A 19,195-nucleotide genomic window follows, 5' to 3' on the forward strand; every position below is an offset into this window, starting at 1 on the left:
TTGTCCCTACGGGCGTGCTGGAGCCTATCCCAGCAGTCATCGGGCAATAGGCGGGGTATACCCTGAACTGGTTGCCAGTCAATCGCAGGGCACACAGAGACAAACAACCGTCTGCACTCGCACTCACACCTACGGGCAATTTGGAGTGCTCAATCAGCCTACCAAGCATGTTTTTGGGATGTGGGAGGAAACCGGAGTGGCCGGAGAAAACCCACGCGGGCACGGGGAGAACATGCAAACTGAACCGCAATGTATTTTTTTTGTTTTTTTTGTACAATTTCTTCAATTCAATGACATTCCTCATCACATTTTCATTTGACTCAGTTCAGCTTTATACAACAACAAACTGGAGCTGAAGCAAAGCACAATACATAAAATGATCAAATATAACAAAAGCAAAAAGTGGCTCAAATAGATGAAATAAAAATATACTTTGAAAACCAAACAAATCTAATTGACACTGCAGCTTTTTGTCTGTCACAGTCTATGTAAGCTGCCTGCTTTGCTGCAAATAAAGTGACATCTGAAATTAAATTGTGCTAATATTATATTTGAAATTTACATGGTGCAGTAGAGATTATTGTGTGGCCTTTGTATGTTTTGCAAAGTGACATTATCTGTGTTAAAAATCCCATAAGCACAAATTTAAATTGATGTAAGCTACTCGTCAAAGTGGTTACAAACCCAAAAGCAAACTTGTCTGGAATTTGAATATTGCTTTTATTTAAATACAATAAAATTTGCAATGTAACAAAACTATTGGCATATGAAATTCAAACACTATTTTAATGAACAAAACATGGCTCACTTCATTTTGTGTGACTAGCGTCAGTAAACACTAGTTTTCATTTTTCTCACTGCTGGCATCAACTCTGTGATTGAACCACCCACCCCACTTACACTGTTCACAGACTGTCTTACAATAAGAGTGCTGAATAAAAATGAGGTAAAAAGTGGTTTGAAGGTTACAGAACATGCTGAATGGCAACAAATATATTTTGTGGTGGGTCACAGGAAGAAAACAAAGAATATACAGTAATCCCTCCTACTTCGCGGCTTCAACTATCGCGGCTTCGCTGTATCGCGGGTTTTCAAAAATAAATTAATGATTTTATCGCAGAAATTTCATCATTTCACGAGGTTTCGCGGCCACTTGAGTTTCTTCATTTTCCTTTAATAATGATAGCTTATGTTTAAAAGTCGTTTTCTTGTTTTGAAATGAATAAATTAAAGAGTCAGTACAGTATACTTTATCGTCACATGTGACTTCAGGGCGTTCTCTCCACCGGCGGTGGCCTTCATCTGGACATAGCAATACACTGTTAGTCTCGTCGCTAAGGCATGAATGCGGAGCGCACAGTCCATTGATATGAAAGTCCCCTAGCAGCGAGCTGGTTGATGTCAGCGATAAAAATAGAATATCTTATGGCTAAATTATGGCTCATACTTCAAAAAAATCTAGTTTCTATTTCGCGGAAATTCCCATTTCGCGGGTGGGTCTGGAACGTAACCCCCGCGAAGTAGGAGGGATTACTGTACACTACTAGGAAAAAAAGTTAGGGATTTGGGCTTTGGGTGATATATCTAGCTGAAGCTAAAAATTAATTGGATCATTTCCAGGTGAATTTAATTTGAAGTTCACTTTTGAATGCACTCAGTCTGCTACTGTGCATTTCTGAGACTGGAAGAGTCACAGAAAGGCACCGAGAGCAGGTCTTGTTTTGTGAAACTTGCCACAATCTGTCAGTAAGTGACCAACAGAGAGTGGAAGAGTCACAGAAAGGCCATTATTTTAATTCAACCTAAAGTTTCAACCCAAATGCCTATAGTTCTTCGAGTAGTGTACATGAGTGTACATGAAAAAAAAATATTTCAATTGACACAGCTTTACATCTTTGGTTACAAAGTAAGTTGAATGATTTCACAGCTTTCCCTCCACACAAGTGAAGGTGTGGCAATACCAATTCACAACTTCGGCATCAGGTACCTCCTTGGGGGCACCAGATCAGATTTGATATCAGCAGGTGAGAAGTCACCTATCAAGGCTTTTTAGGATTTAAAACATACATTCATACTGTGGCTTGTTAACTCAAAATTGAAAAGGGCAGCATGAAATTCGAGTTAGTGTTGAACATCTGTCAGAATTTCATGTCGCTTTTTGTTTTTCATTCCTACATATAAGAAAAGGGGTTCTCAAACTTTCTTGGGTCAGGGGAAAAAAAAAAAAAAAGGATTATGTCATAATTATAATCGTAACGGCATTTAAATGCAACTACTATGTGTACCACTAAATTTGTGATTTTCTGTGCCAGTGTCATATAGCGACAGGCAGAACAATTAAAACTCTTCCACTGAAAGACAGAAAATATGAAACCCATGTATCTGCTCTTTGTTTGTTGGTGTGTCTTAATTTTCCTCTGCCCACTGAAGGGTTGGCAAAACAACTAAATGCCATTAGGGTTGCCTATATCTGAGAAAACAGCCATCATTTTTAAAAATAGAAAAGTACAAATTCATAATTACTCTGAAAAAAAACTGAGAACAATTTCAAATATTTTAGTCAAAAGAATATTTGACTGTATGCAAATTTGCTATTAAGGTTACATACTTAAAAAAAAAAAAATCCAACATAAATAATTAACAGTATTTTGTTGACCCAGACTCCAGTTTGAGAACCCCGGTTGTAAAGCATTGCCTACCTGGGAGGGTTGGCCAATTTTTTTAACCAAACACTATTTATAAAAAAAAAAAAAAAGAGAGAGAGAGAGAGAGAGAGAGAGAGAGAGAGAGAGCTATTGTTTCATTCAATTCATTTATGAATATTGCAGCCCCTGTAATAAATAAAACACTTGACAGCAGAACACTGATGGAAGGGTTGATCTACAAGTAACGACAGATGGCGTTCCATAGACAAGACTCTTTCTTTACAAGAATTCAGCAAGGCCAAAATGCCACCCACCCCCACTTTACCCACATGGATCTTAAAAAAATATTCTTTTTACAATCATTTGTCCATAAGGATGAGGCAAAGCCCCTCTCGCTCTGGCCTTTCCTATACAGACCCATGCAGGTCTCAGATCAGTCTTGAACCCCTGCAGTCGTCTGCACTTGGGGGGGCAGCCGAGTTTCAAAAAAAGAAACACTACCCCGAGTTGTCTGACACATGCGGTCCCATTCTGTCTCTTGATGATTGCATTATCACTGGAAAGGCCCACAGTACAGACACACACACACACACACACACACACACACACACCCACGCACACAGTCCAAGAGCAATCACACACACACACAACATGCACGCACATACAAGCACTGCACTTTGTGGTCAAGCTGGTGGCTAAGAGGACAACAGTTTCTTAAAAGTTTTTTCCTGTATAATTCCCATACAATACAGTGAACCCCCACCTTTCAATAGATCTTGGTGTATTTCTGTGCTTTTCTGTCACGGCCTAAAAGTGCCAAAGACCTGAGGTGTATTCCAGAAAGCAGGTTCAACATACTCTTGAGTCTATCTCTGAACTCTGAGTTGACTCACTCTGAGATGGGAGACTGAGTATTTGGTTCCAGAAAAGCTGATCCAAGTTAGTTCAATCAACTCTGAGTATGTTCACCTGGAGTTACACGCGTGCACAACTCTTATAAAAATCGAGCCCTGATACCACAAGTCACCATGGCAACTGAGGAAAAACAGATCACCTTATTTTACTTTATTGGTCCTTATGCAGGCCTACGGCGAGTACTAACATATTTTTTTGCCTCACACCTAATACCGCTGCAGCAGCGAAGAGAGAGACGTCATGGGAGGAAATTGCTGCTCGATGCGCAAGCTTGAATGTACTATTTCATTGATGTAACATCTAACCATAAGATCATAGCATAGCCTATAGTTATGAATTTAAGTAGGAATGTCTTAATCTTACCGTATTTTCCGGACTATAAGGCGCACCTAAAAAGCGAACATTTTCTCAAAAGCCGACAGTGCCAATTGATGAATTTGTTGATCCATACTGTTTGTACACAGTGCTCTGCCAAAATGTTTCAGTACGTTTTAGTACGACTAGTAAATTACAAGGTCGCATCGCTTCCCAGCATTACGGCAACCGTGGTCAGGGGGCGTCACTGAATAGCTGTTGTACTCATGAGGCTATTTCATTTCAAAATAGGCTGCTTCGTTAATGTTTCGAGTAAATTTACGGATCGATATGGAAGGGAAACATAGGTAAGCAGTACCAATGTGTTGGATTGAAATTAAGTCAATTCCGATCATTTTATAGGAGCTCGTTTGAGAAACGCGATTGTTTACACTTTGCCGAGGCTCATGGGACTTTACGGGTGGCTAATGCTGTAATGATAGCTGCTATATGCACCAGGCTATCTCATGTCAAAATAGGCTGCTCTGTTAATGTTTCAAGTAAATTTACAGATCGATATGGAAGGGAAACAGGTAAGCAGTACCAATATGTTCGATCGAACTTTAGTCAGTTTCTATCATTTTATAGGAGGTCGTTTGAGAAACGCGATTGTTTACACTTTGCTGAGGCTCATGGGAGTCTGCAAGCTGAGGCTCATGGGAGTTTGCAGGTGGCTAATGCTATAGTGATAGCTGCTATGCGCACGAGGCTATTTCATGTCAAAATAGGCTTCTATGTTAATGTTTCGAGTAAATTTACGGATCGATATGGAAGGAAAACATAGGTAAGCAGTACCAATGTGTTAGATCGAACTTTAGTCAGTTCCGATCATTTTATAGGAGCTCGTTTGAGATACGCGATTGTTTACAATTTGCTGAGGCTTAAGGGAGTCTGCGAGCTGAGGCTCATGGGAGTTTACGGGTGGGTAATGCTGTAGTCATAGCTGCTATACGCACGAGGCTATTTCATGTCAAAATAGGCTGTTTCGAGTAAATTTACGGATCGATATGGAAGGGAAACATAGGTAAGCAATACCAATGCGTTAGATCGAACTTTAGTCAGTTCTGATCATTTTATAGGAGATAGTAGGAGGAAACCCGATTATTTACAGAGGGCTCATTGGTTATTGGCTAGTGGATGCATACCGCAACCCTAGTTAACCTCAGTTTGTTGCAGTATAGCTTCTATTCTATGCCTTATAAACAAAGTTTTAAAATGGGCCATTCATTGAAGGTGCGCCTTATAATTCAGTGCGTTTTATAGTCCGGAAAATACGGTATTTTCATTTAGGTGCAATTCAATAGGAGAAAGAAATGACTTAGAAGCAGCTCAAAATAAAACATAAAAACATTTGTCAAAAAGGTAAGGTATGTGTTGCTCGGCTGTGATTCCACCTCAATTTGATTTAAATTTTATCATTTTAAATGGACTCACGCTATTAAACAACGTCAGTATTAATCTAAACTAAAATATTAATTCAGTGGCTACTTCAAATAATATGAACCTCAAACAAAATGTTTTCCAGCATCCTCTCAGTTAATTCTACACTTTGTGGATTAATACTTGACACAAATGCAAATATGTTTTATACCTATTGTAGTCATTTAAAATGTGACGCTGCAGCCTACACCAACACTCATTAAAATACTATTTTAAAACAAACAGAGTTCTGCTCAGCCAATGGAAAAAAAGTAATGCTCTGCATCCCCGATATTATAAAGAAGATGCCATTGGCAGAAAAAAAACATCGTGCTATGCATAAAGGTTGTTCTGATATTAATGCTCGTTCAGGATGTGTGGGAATCGAACTCATGATGCCCGCACAAAAGATAGGCGAGTGTACCACTACACCATCAGGCATCCCATGGTGAGTGAAGGTTATTGAGATAAAGCATACTATTTAAAGGAAAGCGGTAGCGTTTGATAAGATATTCTTCCGGAAATGATCAAATGTCTAATCGGGGTCAGAAGATCCTTTTGCGACGTAACACTTTGAGAATTATGATAGCTTCGATGTTGATCGGATTTGAATAGAATGGACAATCCATGCTTAACTGCTTTCTTTGTGTGAGAGGAGACTGGTGGAAACTCTGAGTCTTTATAGTAAACCTGCCAACGAGCAGGTTATGTTCACAGAGTAAGTTACCGCAGTAACTGACCCAGAGTTGAACTTACCTCTCTTTCTGGACCGGATAACTCCCTCGTTTTTGGGATAACTTACTCAGTTTTCACATAACCCGCTTTCTGGAATACCCCCCTGGTCAATAGGAAAGTTGTGTTTGGCACCAAGGAAGCACAAAAAAATGAGAACCAAATTTCAAGAAAATTATGGTTTAACCCCAAAACGCCGTGTGACCTTTATAGGCGATTTAACTTGACCTTTTCGTCTACTTGTCTTTCTGTGACTCCTTCAGCCGCATTCCAAGCTCAGTGCCCACTCCCCCTCTCAGAACATGGATCTTGTCACGGGAAAGTGGCGTCTGGGCTTAGTAAATTCAGCAGGTTGGAGCAGACAAACTGCAAGAGTCACAAAAAGGCAGAGAAATAAATGCCCCTGAAATTTTTTGCTTCAAACTCCTGTTATGAATTTGACCCTTCTGTTTCTTGCTTGAGGCTGCTATCCCTTGTTTTTTTGTGTTTAGTATGTTGAAGTGATGCTATGCTTAGCTTGGGTTGTTAGCGGAGAGTCTTGCTTGAGCTAACAAATGTTCTCCAGTTGCGTCAAAGCACTTTTTAAAAAAAAGTTATTTATATTACATCTGTTGCATTTTCTATAAATCAAAGAATCTGTAAACTTTTAAGGGCAATAATTAGTTTCAAGTGAGATTTGAAGTTTTGGGTTGGCATCACAATTGTTGGAAGGGATCCATCGTGATTCCAGCGGGGGTTGACTGTAATTGTAACGTGTCTTGTGGTTGTCCACAACCGTAGCGCGGGTTTTCAAGCAGAGGTGACGTTGGGTTGCTGTTGGCTTGCGTCGAGTTGAGGATGAGTCTGCGGGACCATGGGTTGTTGTTGCTGCTGCCGGAGCAGAGGCTGGAGCGGAGGCTGGAGCGGAGGCTGGAGCGGAGGCTGGAGCGGAGGCTGGAGTGGAGGCTGGAGCGGAGGCTGCGCTTGAGCCGGAGGTCCGGCCGCAGGCTGCTGGGGCGGTTGCGCAGTCGGGCCGGTCGAAGGGCCCGCCGACTGGGCGGGAAGCTGCGAGAGCTGCTCGCTGTTGGCCAAAGATTTCAACACGGCATTCTCGCGCTCCAGCAAAGAGTTCCTCTCGAAGAGCTCTTTAATTTGCTCCTTTAAGACCTCTACCTCCTCCCGCACGGCGTACATCAGATGGCTTTTCACCAGGTCCTGGTGGCATGTAGCAGACACAGAGCGTCTGATATAGTGCGACTTCGACTTAGAATGTGATTTTGACCCATGATTAATCTTAAAACTTAATTTACTTATATATATTATGAAATAAATACTTCAACATCACTTATAAAGCAAGTACTCACCATGGCCTGTTCTATTTTATTATCAATGGCAACAATATTGGTTCCAGAGGCACTGTAACAAAAAAAGAGGAAGACAACGGGGTTAGTTTGGATCCACAAAACACAAATATCTTGTTTTGAAATCTGGATTTCAACAATTCAAATAACACATTACACATCTGGGTCACATGCTACTCCCAATCAAATGTGGGTCAGGTCTTAAGGAGAACAACAGACTCGGTAAGTGCAAATAACGCACATGGACGTTTTGTAGTGAGAGCCAAACAAACCCACCACATCTAAAACCAGCAAGTTTCAATCGGTTTGGAAACTCTTTGAAGCCATTAGCTTTACAGGCGTGCAGCCGGCATTTAATTACCTGCAAGGCGGACGAGGGGATAGCAGCGGGCTCGTCCCGCCCCGGGCCGGGCCGGCGGGACAGCATTGGACCTTGTAGGAAAATCTACACGGCATGCTTTGTGAGCCAACACTGACCGCTTCGTGGGCAGTTGCAGAAAAGAAAGCCACGGTGGCAGACGGGAGGCATTTAGTGTAACCGCATTTAGAAGAAAGAAACATGAGCCCACTGCTCAGGAGAGAGGGAGTGAGAGTGGCTGTAGTCAAAATCACTTGCTCATCACTAGTACCCCTACATAGTAAGTTAGATATTTTGTCGTTAACATTTTACACCACCTAAAACAATGCTGAGCAGCATCATGAACAATATTAAAATACACTAGGCCTCAGTGTTCATCAAATAATGTGACAGGTTTTACACGTAGAAAGTACATTTAATAATATAATAATATATATAATAATAAAGGCGCTTTAACACTATGCAGAGTTTGAACACGAACATCCATCCATTTTCAATACCGCTTGTCCCCACAGGGGTCACGGGCGTGCTAGAGCCTATCCCAGCGGTCATCGGGCAGTAGGCGGGGGACGTCCTGAACTGGTTGACAGCCAATCGCAGTGCACACAGAGACGAACAACCATTCGCACTCACACCTAGGGCCAATTTGGAGTCCTCAATCGACCTACAAAGCATGTTTTTGGGATGTGGGAGGAAACCAGAGTGCCTGGAGAAAACCCACGCGGACACGGGGATGAACACTAACAGTTGCAGCCTAAAAAAAATTAAATCTCAAACAAGTGTTTTGGTAATTATTTTCAGCCATGAAAATATCCATTAGCCATGTACAAATCCACTTTAAGGAATTGGCCAAAATATGATTACTTGAAGGGCTTGACTGTTCATCAATTTGAACGCAGATTTTACATTGAGAGAAATTATTTTTAATTCCACAATACAAACTCTTTCCCCCCCCCAATGGAAAATGCCTTATGACTGTCCTCTGCTGGCCAAAAAAAGAACAGTAAAATTGCATGTTGCTATTTGTTGAAAAATGGGAATACTAATGTACATTGGGCTCTTTCCTACATACACAATTTGCAAGTAGCCACCTCTTACGGATTTCCAACTCCCTCCATAATATTGGACTAAATTTGGTGTTATTTTAAGTGCTAGTGAGGTATTAGGCCACAGATTCCCCCCCCTCATTCTAACTACCTCATGCTATTACCAGGAAAAAAAAAGCTTGTGAAAAAAAACCATTTTGGATTCAGTCAGCAGCATAGAAAAGAAACCCTGTACTTAAAAAAAAAAAAAGCCCAATTATTCTCTCTTTCAGGACAAGACGTTCTGTTCCATAATGCCCTTCATTTCATGGGAGTGAGTGAGGTCAGTAGTCCTTTCAGTCGGCAGTGGTCAAAAGGCTGTGCTGAGGGGGCAGGATACATGATGCGCTCCTGTCAAACTGTCATATCATTTATCCGATACGCCAGATCTCATTGGAGACGACAGACGTGGGTTACGTGCATTTCGCTTGTGCAAAAGACTGAGACGTTTACTGACTCGAAAGACACACACGCACCTCACATAAATCACATGCAGGACTGCACACTAAAAGAGTCACAAGTTCCTAACTCAGACCCATATTTCACATATAGTATAGGGACCCCCCTCCAAAGTAGTTACATAACCATGTTATATAAACTAGAATGAATGTATCTTAAATCATCTTTCCCCAATGAAATGAAAACACACCAAAAATCTAATGTGTATTTTAACAAGAAAAATAGCCTTTGGGAGTATGACCTTAGAAAGACAAGCGTTCGTAGAGAATTTAATCGAATCTCAAGACATAAACACTGAGCACTCTTTAGCCACCAGGGGCGCTATAATAAACATGTGTTTTGACTTTGACTTTGATGAGCCAAGAATACCGTCACCATTTCTCAGTTTGCAGCAATAATAATATCTAGAACAGGGTCCCAAATGAAGCCTTTTGAGGTGGTGGCACTGCCTGAACCAGCACTGGCCCAAACAATCAAGCAAGTTGAAATGGCCATCAAGCCAAACCCATATTTGGACAGCATCTGGAACTGAGAGAACTTCCAGGAATAGCTGGCACAAGGCAAGGACTTTTGAGGCAACAGAGTGAGCAACAGAGTGAATGTCTTGTGTTTTGTTGTGCAGAAGAGAAAATATGTCAGAGAGACTTTGGCAAGATTGCGTCCCCTGACACACATGATCTTGTTTAAGCCTGCAGATTGCATGTCAAACCAACAAAGAACATGTTTGAGTAGCTGACTTTCAAAACAAAACTTGCTGTGCAACTCATTGGGTCGGGGGAGTGTACAAAGTAAATGGTGGCCATGTATGAGAGGTCAAGCACCCGAAAGGGGCTACTGGGATAAGAGTCGCCTGAGGATGGGAACTTCTCATAGAGTTGACCTTTTCATCTGAGAATGTAAAATATGTCAAAATATATAACATGTCGGGAGGGAGAAATGGCAAAAAATATTGGTCATTGTTTTCCAAACTCAAAAAGGCCGTTTTATATTGCTTCAACACAAATCGGATCGTTTTCATGAAAGACTACAAAAGTTGGATTATGACTTCTGAGAAGCTGAAGCATTTGGACAATTTGAAATAAAGCGATATCGAAAGGATTCAGCGAAAAAATAATGAGCAATTTGATCATCGATTCATTGTCGATTAATCAAAGTACCTCTAGTGCTGTAAATTTAAAATGCAACTATGACAATGATTATCACAGAGAAGTACGTAGAGTACTGAACCTATTTTAGCTCAAGTTGAGCATTTTGTTGAGAAGTTACAGGTGGAAGGGAACCTGAAGAATAAAATTCATTCACGCCACATGAGCCATCATATGACCGTCGAGGTTATAAAGGGTTGCAGCAGCTTGCTTATTGGAAAGTGAAACTTGATGCAAATGCTAAAAGGGTACGAGTGTTTTACACGTCACCATTCGGAGCTGTTTCCTAAACTAATCCACACCCAATTACCCATGCCAACTTGTCTTGGAAACAACTTTTTGTGAGGATGTCAACCTTTTTGTTGCGGTGTTGATGCAGTGTTCTGTTCTGGACTTTTTTTTTTTTTTTTTTTTTTTTTTAAGAGGTTGCACTGTGCAAGAGGAAGAAGAGTGAGAATATGGGGAGAGAGAGAGAGAGAGAGAGAGAGAGAGAGAGAGAGAGAGAGAGAGAGAGAGAGAGAGAGAGAGAGAGAGAGCTAGAGCTAGAGCTAGAGAGAGAGAGAGAGAGAGAGAGAGAGAGAGACAAAGATCTCATTGAGAAGTATTGACCAATTGCGCTCTCGCTGCCAAGCTTTTTCCCCCCAACTCATTCCATGCATGACGCAGAGAGCAAAAGCGCTGAGCTACCGAACGAAACACCGCACACACGTCGCTGCACCGCACTCTTGCAAGGCCCCGGTCAGTCCATTCCAGTATCGTACTGTACCTATCACTGTGGGCCTTTGAGTCCCTTAATCTGGTGCCAGACTGGAAGGCCTTGTAGAAAGCCTTGGAGGGGTTCCTGTGTCAGCCAGATTCAGGAAAAGGGAAAAGAAAAAGAATAAGGACAGATGAAATAGGGGAAACAAGATGATTGTGTCAAGGCATAAGATTTTATTTTTTTTAGAAATAGCAATGTCTCTCATGTCAATTTGTGGAAAACAAAAACTGGACGTGGATTACGTGCAACAAAGTGGCACCGGCAGAGAAACACAAAGGAAGGGCTGTTCCATCAAGTCTTCAAGATTTTCACCGCTAGCAGGCTTGACTGAAGATCACCTTTCTCCATTTTTCTGCTCTCGTAATATGTAACATGGTCAACCCAGTACAAATGCAATCTGGTTAAAAATGAGACTACAATTTCAGCAAAGCTGACTAGAAAATGGCAAACCTCAATCAATACCAAGCATATTCCTTTACTGACCATTCCTGTTTCTAGCAGTAACCACAAACTGATTTCGTGAAATTTACATCTATTCAAAGTAATGTTTACGGTGTACCTAATGAAGGGACCAATTTGCAGATATTCGGCTACAGGAACACTGTCCTACAGTAACGGAAGTGTGCTGGAAAATGGAAAGGAAATTCCCCCACACTGTCCCCCCCCCCCCAAAGATTAGCATACTTTTTAAAATTATTTCATAAACCACAAGCGAACAAATCCAAACAAACTGAAGTTAGTAAACAGTGAGCAAAAAGACACACATGAGCGCAACACATCACACAGAAATAAGGAGTTGATTTACAGCATGTGTGTAAGCACAAACACAGGGCTTTTTTCCTAGAAACCCAATACACACACACAAACACACACACACGCGCACGTACACAGACTCCCTCACATTACCTCATGACTACACAGTCACAAACCTGCCCCCTATGCTTCTGCACACTTGTACTTTGTGGGCAACCATACTTAATTAAAACCCTAAACACGCACATACGTGCAATTCCAGACCACTCCCCCTGAAACAAACTCTCCCTTCACAGCTTAAACCCTCAAAGCACAGTGAAAGCCAGAAATGGCCTGAACTGATCAAGGTCAGAAGACTTGGAATGATAATATTGTTGTTATATAAACCCACGTCTTTCCTGGTACTTTGTTAACACTACAATATAGTTATATACTAGATCTCTGCAGCACACGCGCGGCGTTGTTGACATAAAGAACGAGGAATTTGATTGATGGATTTAATGATTTGGAGTGACACAGATGGTTTGATAATATTGTTGTAATATGGTACTTATTTGAAATATACTTTATATATCGTTATATGGGTCTGTGGAAGAATTAGAAATGCCACTTACAACGGGTCCGACGTCAGCATATGCGCCGCATACGCGGCATTGTTTACATAATGGATGGATTTAATGAATTGGAGTGACACAGATGGTTTGATAAACGTGTTATTTATGTAATACTGACTTGAATAACTCTGAATGTTACATCAGGCCCGTTCTCAGCTCCTCGTTTGTGTATATGTCACGTTAGCATACCGTATTGTTTAGCCTGTTGTTGCTGGTTCATGTCTGTTTTTGGTGTTGGATTTCGACAAATAAATTTGCCCCTAAAGTGCGATTTATACTCCGGTGCGACTTATATATGTTTTTTTCACTTTATTGTGCATTTTATGGCTGGTGCGACTTATACTCCGGAGCGACTTATAGTCCGAAAATTACGGTATATACCAACACAAAAGCATCCAAAATATATAAAAAAGTAAATAAAAAATACTTGGGTTTATGGCAACTGTTAAATTTAGGTTAGGAATTAAAACATTACAGAAAGATAATGTGACATCTCTACATCTTTAGCAATAGATGCTCCCATTCCACCGGATATTTTTGGTTTCTTTCAAAGTATGCGACATGAACTCTTGCAGTGCGTAAAATGCCTGTCAACATTTTTCTCTTCCTCATCATAATCCACAGCAAAGATTTCAATAAAGTCAAATCACTCGCTCGTATGAGCGGTTTTACTGCGTCCGAGAAAAAGTAGGTCAGACCATGAATCGGTTCGGTTGCCTTGTTTCAGTTCCGTGCAAAGGATCTGGATTCTAGGAGAGAGAGCACGGGAAAACCCAGGCTTAAAACTTTCATCATCCCGTTCACTTCCGAGGCTAATTCTCTGTCGATGTGATGAGTGCAAGGGCCGACTGACAGTAGTTTCTAATTCCAAGAAGTTGCACACCAATTCCAAACTTGTGAGCGCAGGGCGCATTCCAAAAGAGAGCAAGAGCTAAACATATGAAGTCATTCAGACAAAAGGAGGATAAAATGAGAACACGAGGCCAAATACTGAGCAACAGAACACTGGGTTGGGTTGGAGTGTAAATTAAATGCGCCTGGTTTTTGCTACAGCATAATGTAGCTTTAGTGCTCTGCATCCAAGTTTGGAAAACAAAACGCTTTCAGGCAATCTTATTGGCGGCGGTATTAGGCTGTTGTGTATTGAATTAGCTAACGACGATACTTTGCGTTTGCAATGGTGGGCATGTTGCTGTGGTACATTATTTCTGCTTTGCAGTAGACACTTTGCACTTTATCTCCTGACACTTTTGACACTGTCTTTTCTGTGAATATACAAGGCTAGTTCAGTTCTGACAGCGCCACCACAACTTGGCTCATGCATTATTATTATGATCACCATAACAAAAGACTTAATGTTGGACAATAAACAAGTCAACAAAGAAAGTGTCTACTAGTTCTTGCAACCCCATTACAATGTTGTATATTGTGCTTTACATTTTACACCTTGGGTTGCCAAAAGAAACAAACAGGAATGAATCGTATTCCAAGCATGCAAGCAGCATCTTGGTTGTCATGCCTTTGGTATCTCTGCTATTTAGTTTGAAGGACTGCAGTGGCAAGGTGAAGCAGGGAATTTTATCTACAGTGCTTTTAAGTAACCTTAAACTGTGTTATTAGGAGTGTGAGCTTTGCTTTGCTCATTAATAGCCTTTTTTACATCCACCACATGAATCAAGCTGGAAGAATGTAAAAGGAGTGCTTTGAGTAACACGAGGTGGAAAAAGAAATAGGCCAGAGGAAATATAGAAATAGAGCAGAGTATGTGACTAAAAGCATAGCGCAAATGCCTGTCAAAGTAGCACAAAACAAGTTTCCATCCTCTGTGGAGTACTGCACGCTTGCTGCATAAAAAAAGAATGTCATTCAGCACCTCTTCAACTCGTCTGTCAAGCGCTGGTCCGTGGGTCGCAATAAGGCCGCAGCCGGTCGTTACACGTGAACAGCAGATACAGTACGTGACGTTTTAGCATTTCAGGAGGGCCCTGAAAGGGAATGTATAGAAAATGCATATGACAAGTGCAGCTGGTCGCCACACCCCACTGTGAAAGCTCTTATCAGCAAAATAGTATCATAGTGGAAAGAGTGCTGCTTCATGTCCCTGCACGATAGGGCTTTGCTGCGATAAGGGGACCCCCCTGCTCTTATCAGGTTTCTCAGAGACAAACAATTCAGAGGGAAAAAAATTAAAAGGGGGGGGGGGGGGGGTTCCGCCAGAATTTTAAAGTGCATACATTGAGAAAGCCCTGGCTTTGCTAATAACGAGGAGGGAGGGGAAGAGCAGCTAAAAGGAGGGGATTGTAACGTGATTAGCGTGATTAGCACTGGTTTATAGCATAATTTCTTCGAGCAACAACGTGATAACACCAAAAAGCCCGCCGTGATCCATATTGAATGACTGACTTATTTCCTGCAGAATAATAACTCCAACAGTTGACATGAACACAAAAGCCCACTTCAAATGTGAAAATCATGCGCATGATTGTATTTTTGAGGAAGTGGGGGTTGGCTTCCACGCATGCCCTACATCAATTTTTTTTTTTTAGCACAAGTGAGAAACATCTGATATACAGTATTTCCTTCCTCTTATCACTTCCTCCGAAACAGTCATCCCCTGAAGATCTCACTGAGACTGACAGGAAGTCCTTGTATATTTTCTCTTTTAATTATGACTATTACGCTATTATCACTTGGTTGGAAAATATTGGTGTATATAAGGCAAACCCACAATAAGGGAACATATACCGTATTTTTCGGACTATAAGTCGCGTTTTTTCATGGTTTGGGTGGGGGGGGCGACTTATACTCAGGAGCGACTTATGTAAATTTTTTCACAAATTATCAAAATTCAAAAATTTGCGATGTAGTGAAACCGCGATAAACGAACCGCATTGTAGCAAGGGATTACTGTAATGTGAACTGCAAGTGACGTCAGCGGCGCGACGGTTGTTTAGATAAAAGACAAAGGATTCGATCTCGGGATGACCAAGATGACGAAGGGCCTCACATTTGAAGGATTTAATGATTTGGAGTGACACAAGGTTTGTTATTTATGTTATAGTTATTTGATATATTTTATTTCGTGTAGCAACATGTATATGTTTTTGTCGTTACAGTTCAGTAATTGTTGGCTCATTGAACTCTTGTTTTGTTAAATAAAGAGCCGTTTACCAAACCCACGTCTTTCCTGGTACTTTGTTAACGCTACAAGATAGTTATATACTAGATCTTTGCAGCGCACGCACGGCGTTGCTGACATAAAGGATGAGGAATTTGATCGATGGATTTAATGATTTGGAGTGACACAGGTGGTTTGATAATATTGTTCTTATATGATAGTTATTTGATATATAATTTATATATCTTTATATGGGATATGGAATAATTGGAAATGCAACTCACGACGAGCCAGACGTTAGCAGCGCGGAACATACGCGGGGCATTGTTTACATAAAGGACGATCGATGGATTTAATGAATTGGAGTGACACAGATGGTTTGATAAACGTGTTATTTGTGTAATAGTTACTTGCATAACTCTGAATGTTACATCAGGCTCGTTCTCAGCTCCTTGTTTGTGTATATGTCACGTTAGCATACCGTATCGTTTAGCCTGTTGTTGCTGGTTCATGTCTGTTTTTGGTGTTGGATTTTGACAAATAAATTTGCCCCAAAAGTGCGACTTATATATGTTTTCACTTTATTGTGCATTTTATGGCTTGTACGACTTATACTCCGGAGCGACTTTTAGTCCGGAAAATACGGTACATACCCGAGTCAGTATCACTAGTAGGTGACTTTCGCCATAAACAGTTGAGGTTTCCCATTGAACTTCATACTAAATGTATAAAAGTGTATGTTGTGCTTTTGGAACTCATACTGGTGAAGCGCTCACTTTTTTTTTTGCAAACTACCACACCATAACCACTAAACAATTACACTAAGGTTAGCATAGCACAGTGTGGGACCATTTTAATGAAGACCAACTAATTCTGGTAAGGAAGCATATAGTGACAGTGATAGTGATACTGACCCACAACAATTCTGCTAAAACACAATGTTAATAGTGTAAATCTCACCATGGATGTGAGCTTTATAACAACACACAAGAACCAAAGTTTACAAAAAAAAAAAAAAAAAAAAGTGACTCATTAGAAAGTTACCTCTCCTCATCCCCGTCGACAGGTATGTGGATTCCAAACAGGCTGTTGACAGTTGGAGTGGCGAGCTGCAGGCTCTCGGGCATGAAGGGCTTCACCAGAACCTTCCCAAATGACTGGGCATTGACAACCCCATCCAATTTCCTCACACTGCCTCCCTCTATCGGTCCAAATCTGGTTGCGAGGACGCTGTGACCCGCCAAAGCACCTGCTGCTTTGCCTTGGCTCACCTGACCTGGAGTCAAACTAGCGGCTGTCACTTTTGGCACGGCTGCAGCAGAGGCGCTGGGCACAGCAGAAGGCACAGCAGGGGCGATGCTGGAGCTCAGTGCAGTGACAGGCACGTTTTGTAAACCATCAGCTGTGGGATGGACGGCGTGGGCTTTGGGCTGTCCAGTGGCGGCATACTGACCGTGAGCAGATCCACCGGCCAGTGCAGAGCCCGCAATGCTTGCCATTCCACCGGTCTGGCTCTGAGCTATCTGTCCAGGTATTGCCTTTCCTCCGCAAACGAAGTCCCCAAAATGACCAGAAACTCCCGCCAAGCCCTGAGGCATAGCCGGAGACGTTGCTTGTCCCATCGACTGTGGCCCTGCTGACTGTCCGGACACTAACAGTGACTGACCGCCAGCGAGTCCTGACTGCTGTTGATAGAACTCATTCGGTTTCTGGACAGCTACGTCATGTCCCGCGGAAAGTTGGTAAGCATGCTTCTGGGTTGATGGAGGCAAGACGGGGGACTTCTGCAAGTGAGGCAATCCGTTGCCGAGACTCTGGGGAGCGGCAGGCTGCACGCTTGCCACTGCAAGCTGGACTGGGACAGATGTGGGCTTGCTACTGGTGAGCGCAATCTGCGGGCCAGGCCCGCTGACAGCATGTTGCCGGGTGACGAAGTTCTGCTGCGCCGATGTCTCCGCCGGATGCATGCGTGTAACCTCCGGTGAAGCACCAGAGGCCTGATTTGTGTGCGTTACCGGGGCAACCACTGAGCCACCAGTCTGCCCCAGCCCACTGTCTTTGTCCACAGCAACTTCAGATGTCACACTGGCATCTCGCTTCGTGCCATCAACAGTTCGATTCACTACAGAACCATCTGACTCTTTCTCGTAAAACTCTGTACATATCCACCTGCCTCTTCGAAAGGGTTCTCCAGTACCGTGGTCAAGTTTGATGACCCTGAAACGGGAAGTACAAGTCACTGTGGAGGCGGCAGGGGCAGGAGGACCTGGACTGGGCACTGTAACGGGTTGAGGTACATTTACAGACACAATTACAGGACCGGGACTGGATGTCGGGGCAGCCTGTTGTTGTGTGCTAAGAGCCGGCACCGACGCTTTCTGATACTCCCCCAAGTGACTAACTGACACCACAGAGAAGTGAGGTAAATGCGACGACGCCACGACTCCCGTCGCTTCTGGCTCCCCGACATTATTCAGCATTTCTTCAGCCGAACTCCTGTCACATGCCGCCTCATACTCAGTCCGGGAAACATCATACAGCTCTGACGACACATCCTCGGCGCGGGACTCATCCGGGTCCTCTAGGCTCTCTGTGTCGTCCGCGGCACCGATAGCAGCCACCTGTGCCTGAGTCACACTTGTGATCTGGAAACAGCTCTTCTTCTTGGCTGGCATTTTCGACATAGTGGCAGGCCAATTCCTCACCTCGAGTGTGCCTATATCCTGCTCCACCAGAAAAGGAGAGGCTGACAATTACTCCGCAGGCAAATTTGCGTCCTGTCCATCAGGTGGTGGTGTGGTTTTCTGAGGTCAGAATTGATCAAAGAGTTACCAAACGCCAGTTAAGGATTAAGAGTAACTGAGGTGAATCTGCGCCATCCCTTTCGGTCCCCGGATGCGGTTCACGACGCAGACGATGTCCAAACGCCGGACGGAGTTGTTTCAAAGTCCGGGGACGGGCTGGCTGCCTTGCCTGCTCTGTACCCGGTCGGTGCCGTTGTGGCCGAATGGGAACCACCGCTACGGGAGGGACCTACTTGAGGGCTGAGGAGGGCCCCGCAGACCTCGCAAAAAGCTAGCGAGTCAAGCCAACTGGCTGCAGCACACTCCCCCCTACGTCGGAACAAGTAAGCGAGGCATCTCCTCCAAAGCACTCCCCCGCGCACTGTCCACTTACTTCACCACTCACTTACAATAAACGCAATTACGGTCGAGGGAAGGGGAGAAATAAACGTCGCAGAGTGTCACTGTTTTAGGATAACGCGGATATACCGACGAGAGCCGCACTGTTACTACTTTCCTCACTCGGTGACAAGATGGCTATGTTCCTATGTTGTATGCTGGCGCGGTGCATGATGGGTAGACTAGTGCGGTTTCTGCTGCCTTCATATACCAAGCGGAAAAATCGGACACCGTAAAGCGCAAAAATGACGGATAATGACAGTCACATAGAGCCTTCATTTGAAAACGGGGGTGGCGGACTTACTCGTGAGACACA

At 42.8% G+C, this 19,195-nt stretch overlaps 1 protein-coding gene across 3 annotated transcripts; it reads right to left on the bottom strand.

Annotated features, from left to right (window-relative positions):
• Positions 1 to 228: 228 nt before the first annotated feature.
• LOC147046617 (TSC22 domain family protein 2-like) lies at positions 229 to 19,043 on the bottom strand. 3 transcript variants are annotated; one of them, XM_085929469.1, is made up of 4 exons: positions 16,742 to 19,043; positions 11,219 to 11,293; positions 7,409 to 7,460; positions 229 to 7,259 (listed from the first exon to the last, which is right to left on the bottom strand). In XM_085929469.1, exons 1-4 carry the CDS (start codon positions 18,379 to 18,381, stop codon positions 6,855 to 6,857), a joined length of 2,172 nt encoding a protein of 723 aa, XP_085785595.1. In that variant the 5' UTR covers positions 18,382 to 19,043; the 3' UTR covers positions 229 to 6,854. The 3 variants fall into 3 exon arrangements, 2 of the variants coding, with proteins under 2 accessions (XP_085785595.1, XP_085785596.1); XM_085929470.1 differs by lacking the exon at positions 11,219 to 11,293; XR_015068139.1 differs by lacking the exon at positions 229 to 7,259 and having other exon boundaries at positions 7,419 to 7,460; positions 7,767 to 11,293.
• Positions 19,044 to 19,195: the final 152 nt, after the last annotated feature.

Source organism: Syngnathus leptorhynchus, chromosome 14, assembly GCF_054491065.1.
Source record: "Syngnathus leptorhynchus isolate UIUO chromosome 14, UIUO_Slep, whole genome shotgun sequence".
Classification (NCBI taxonomy): domain Eukaryota; kingdom Metazoa; phylum Chordata; class Actinopteri; order Syngnathiformes; family Syngnathidae; genus Syngnathus; species Syngnathus leptorhynchus.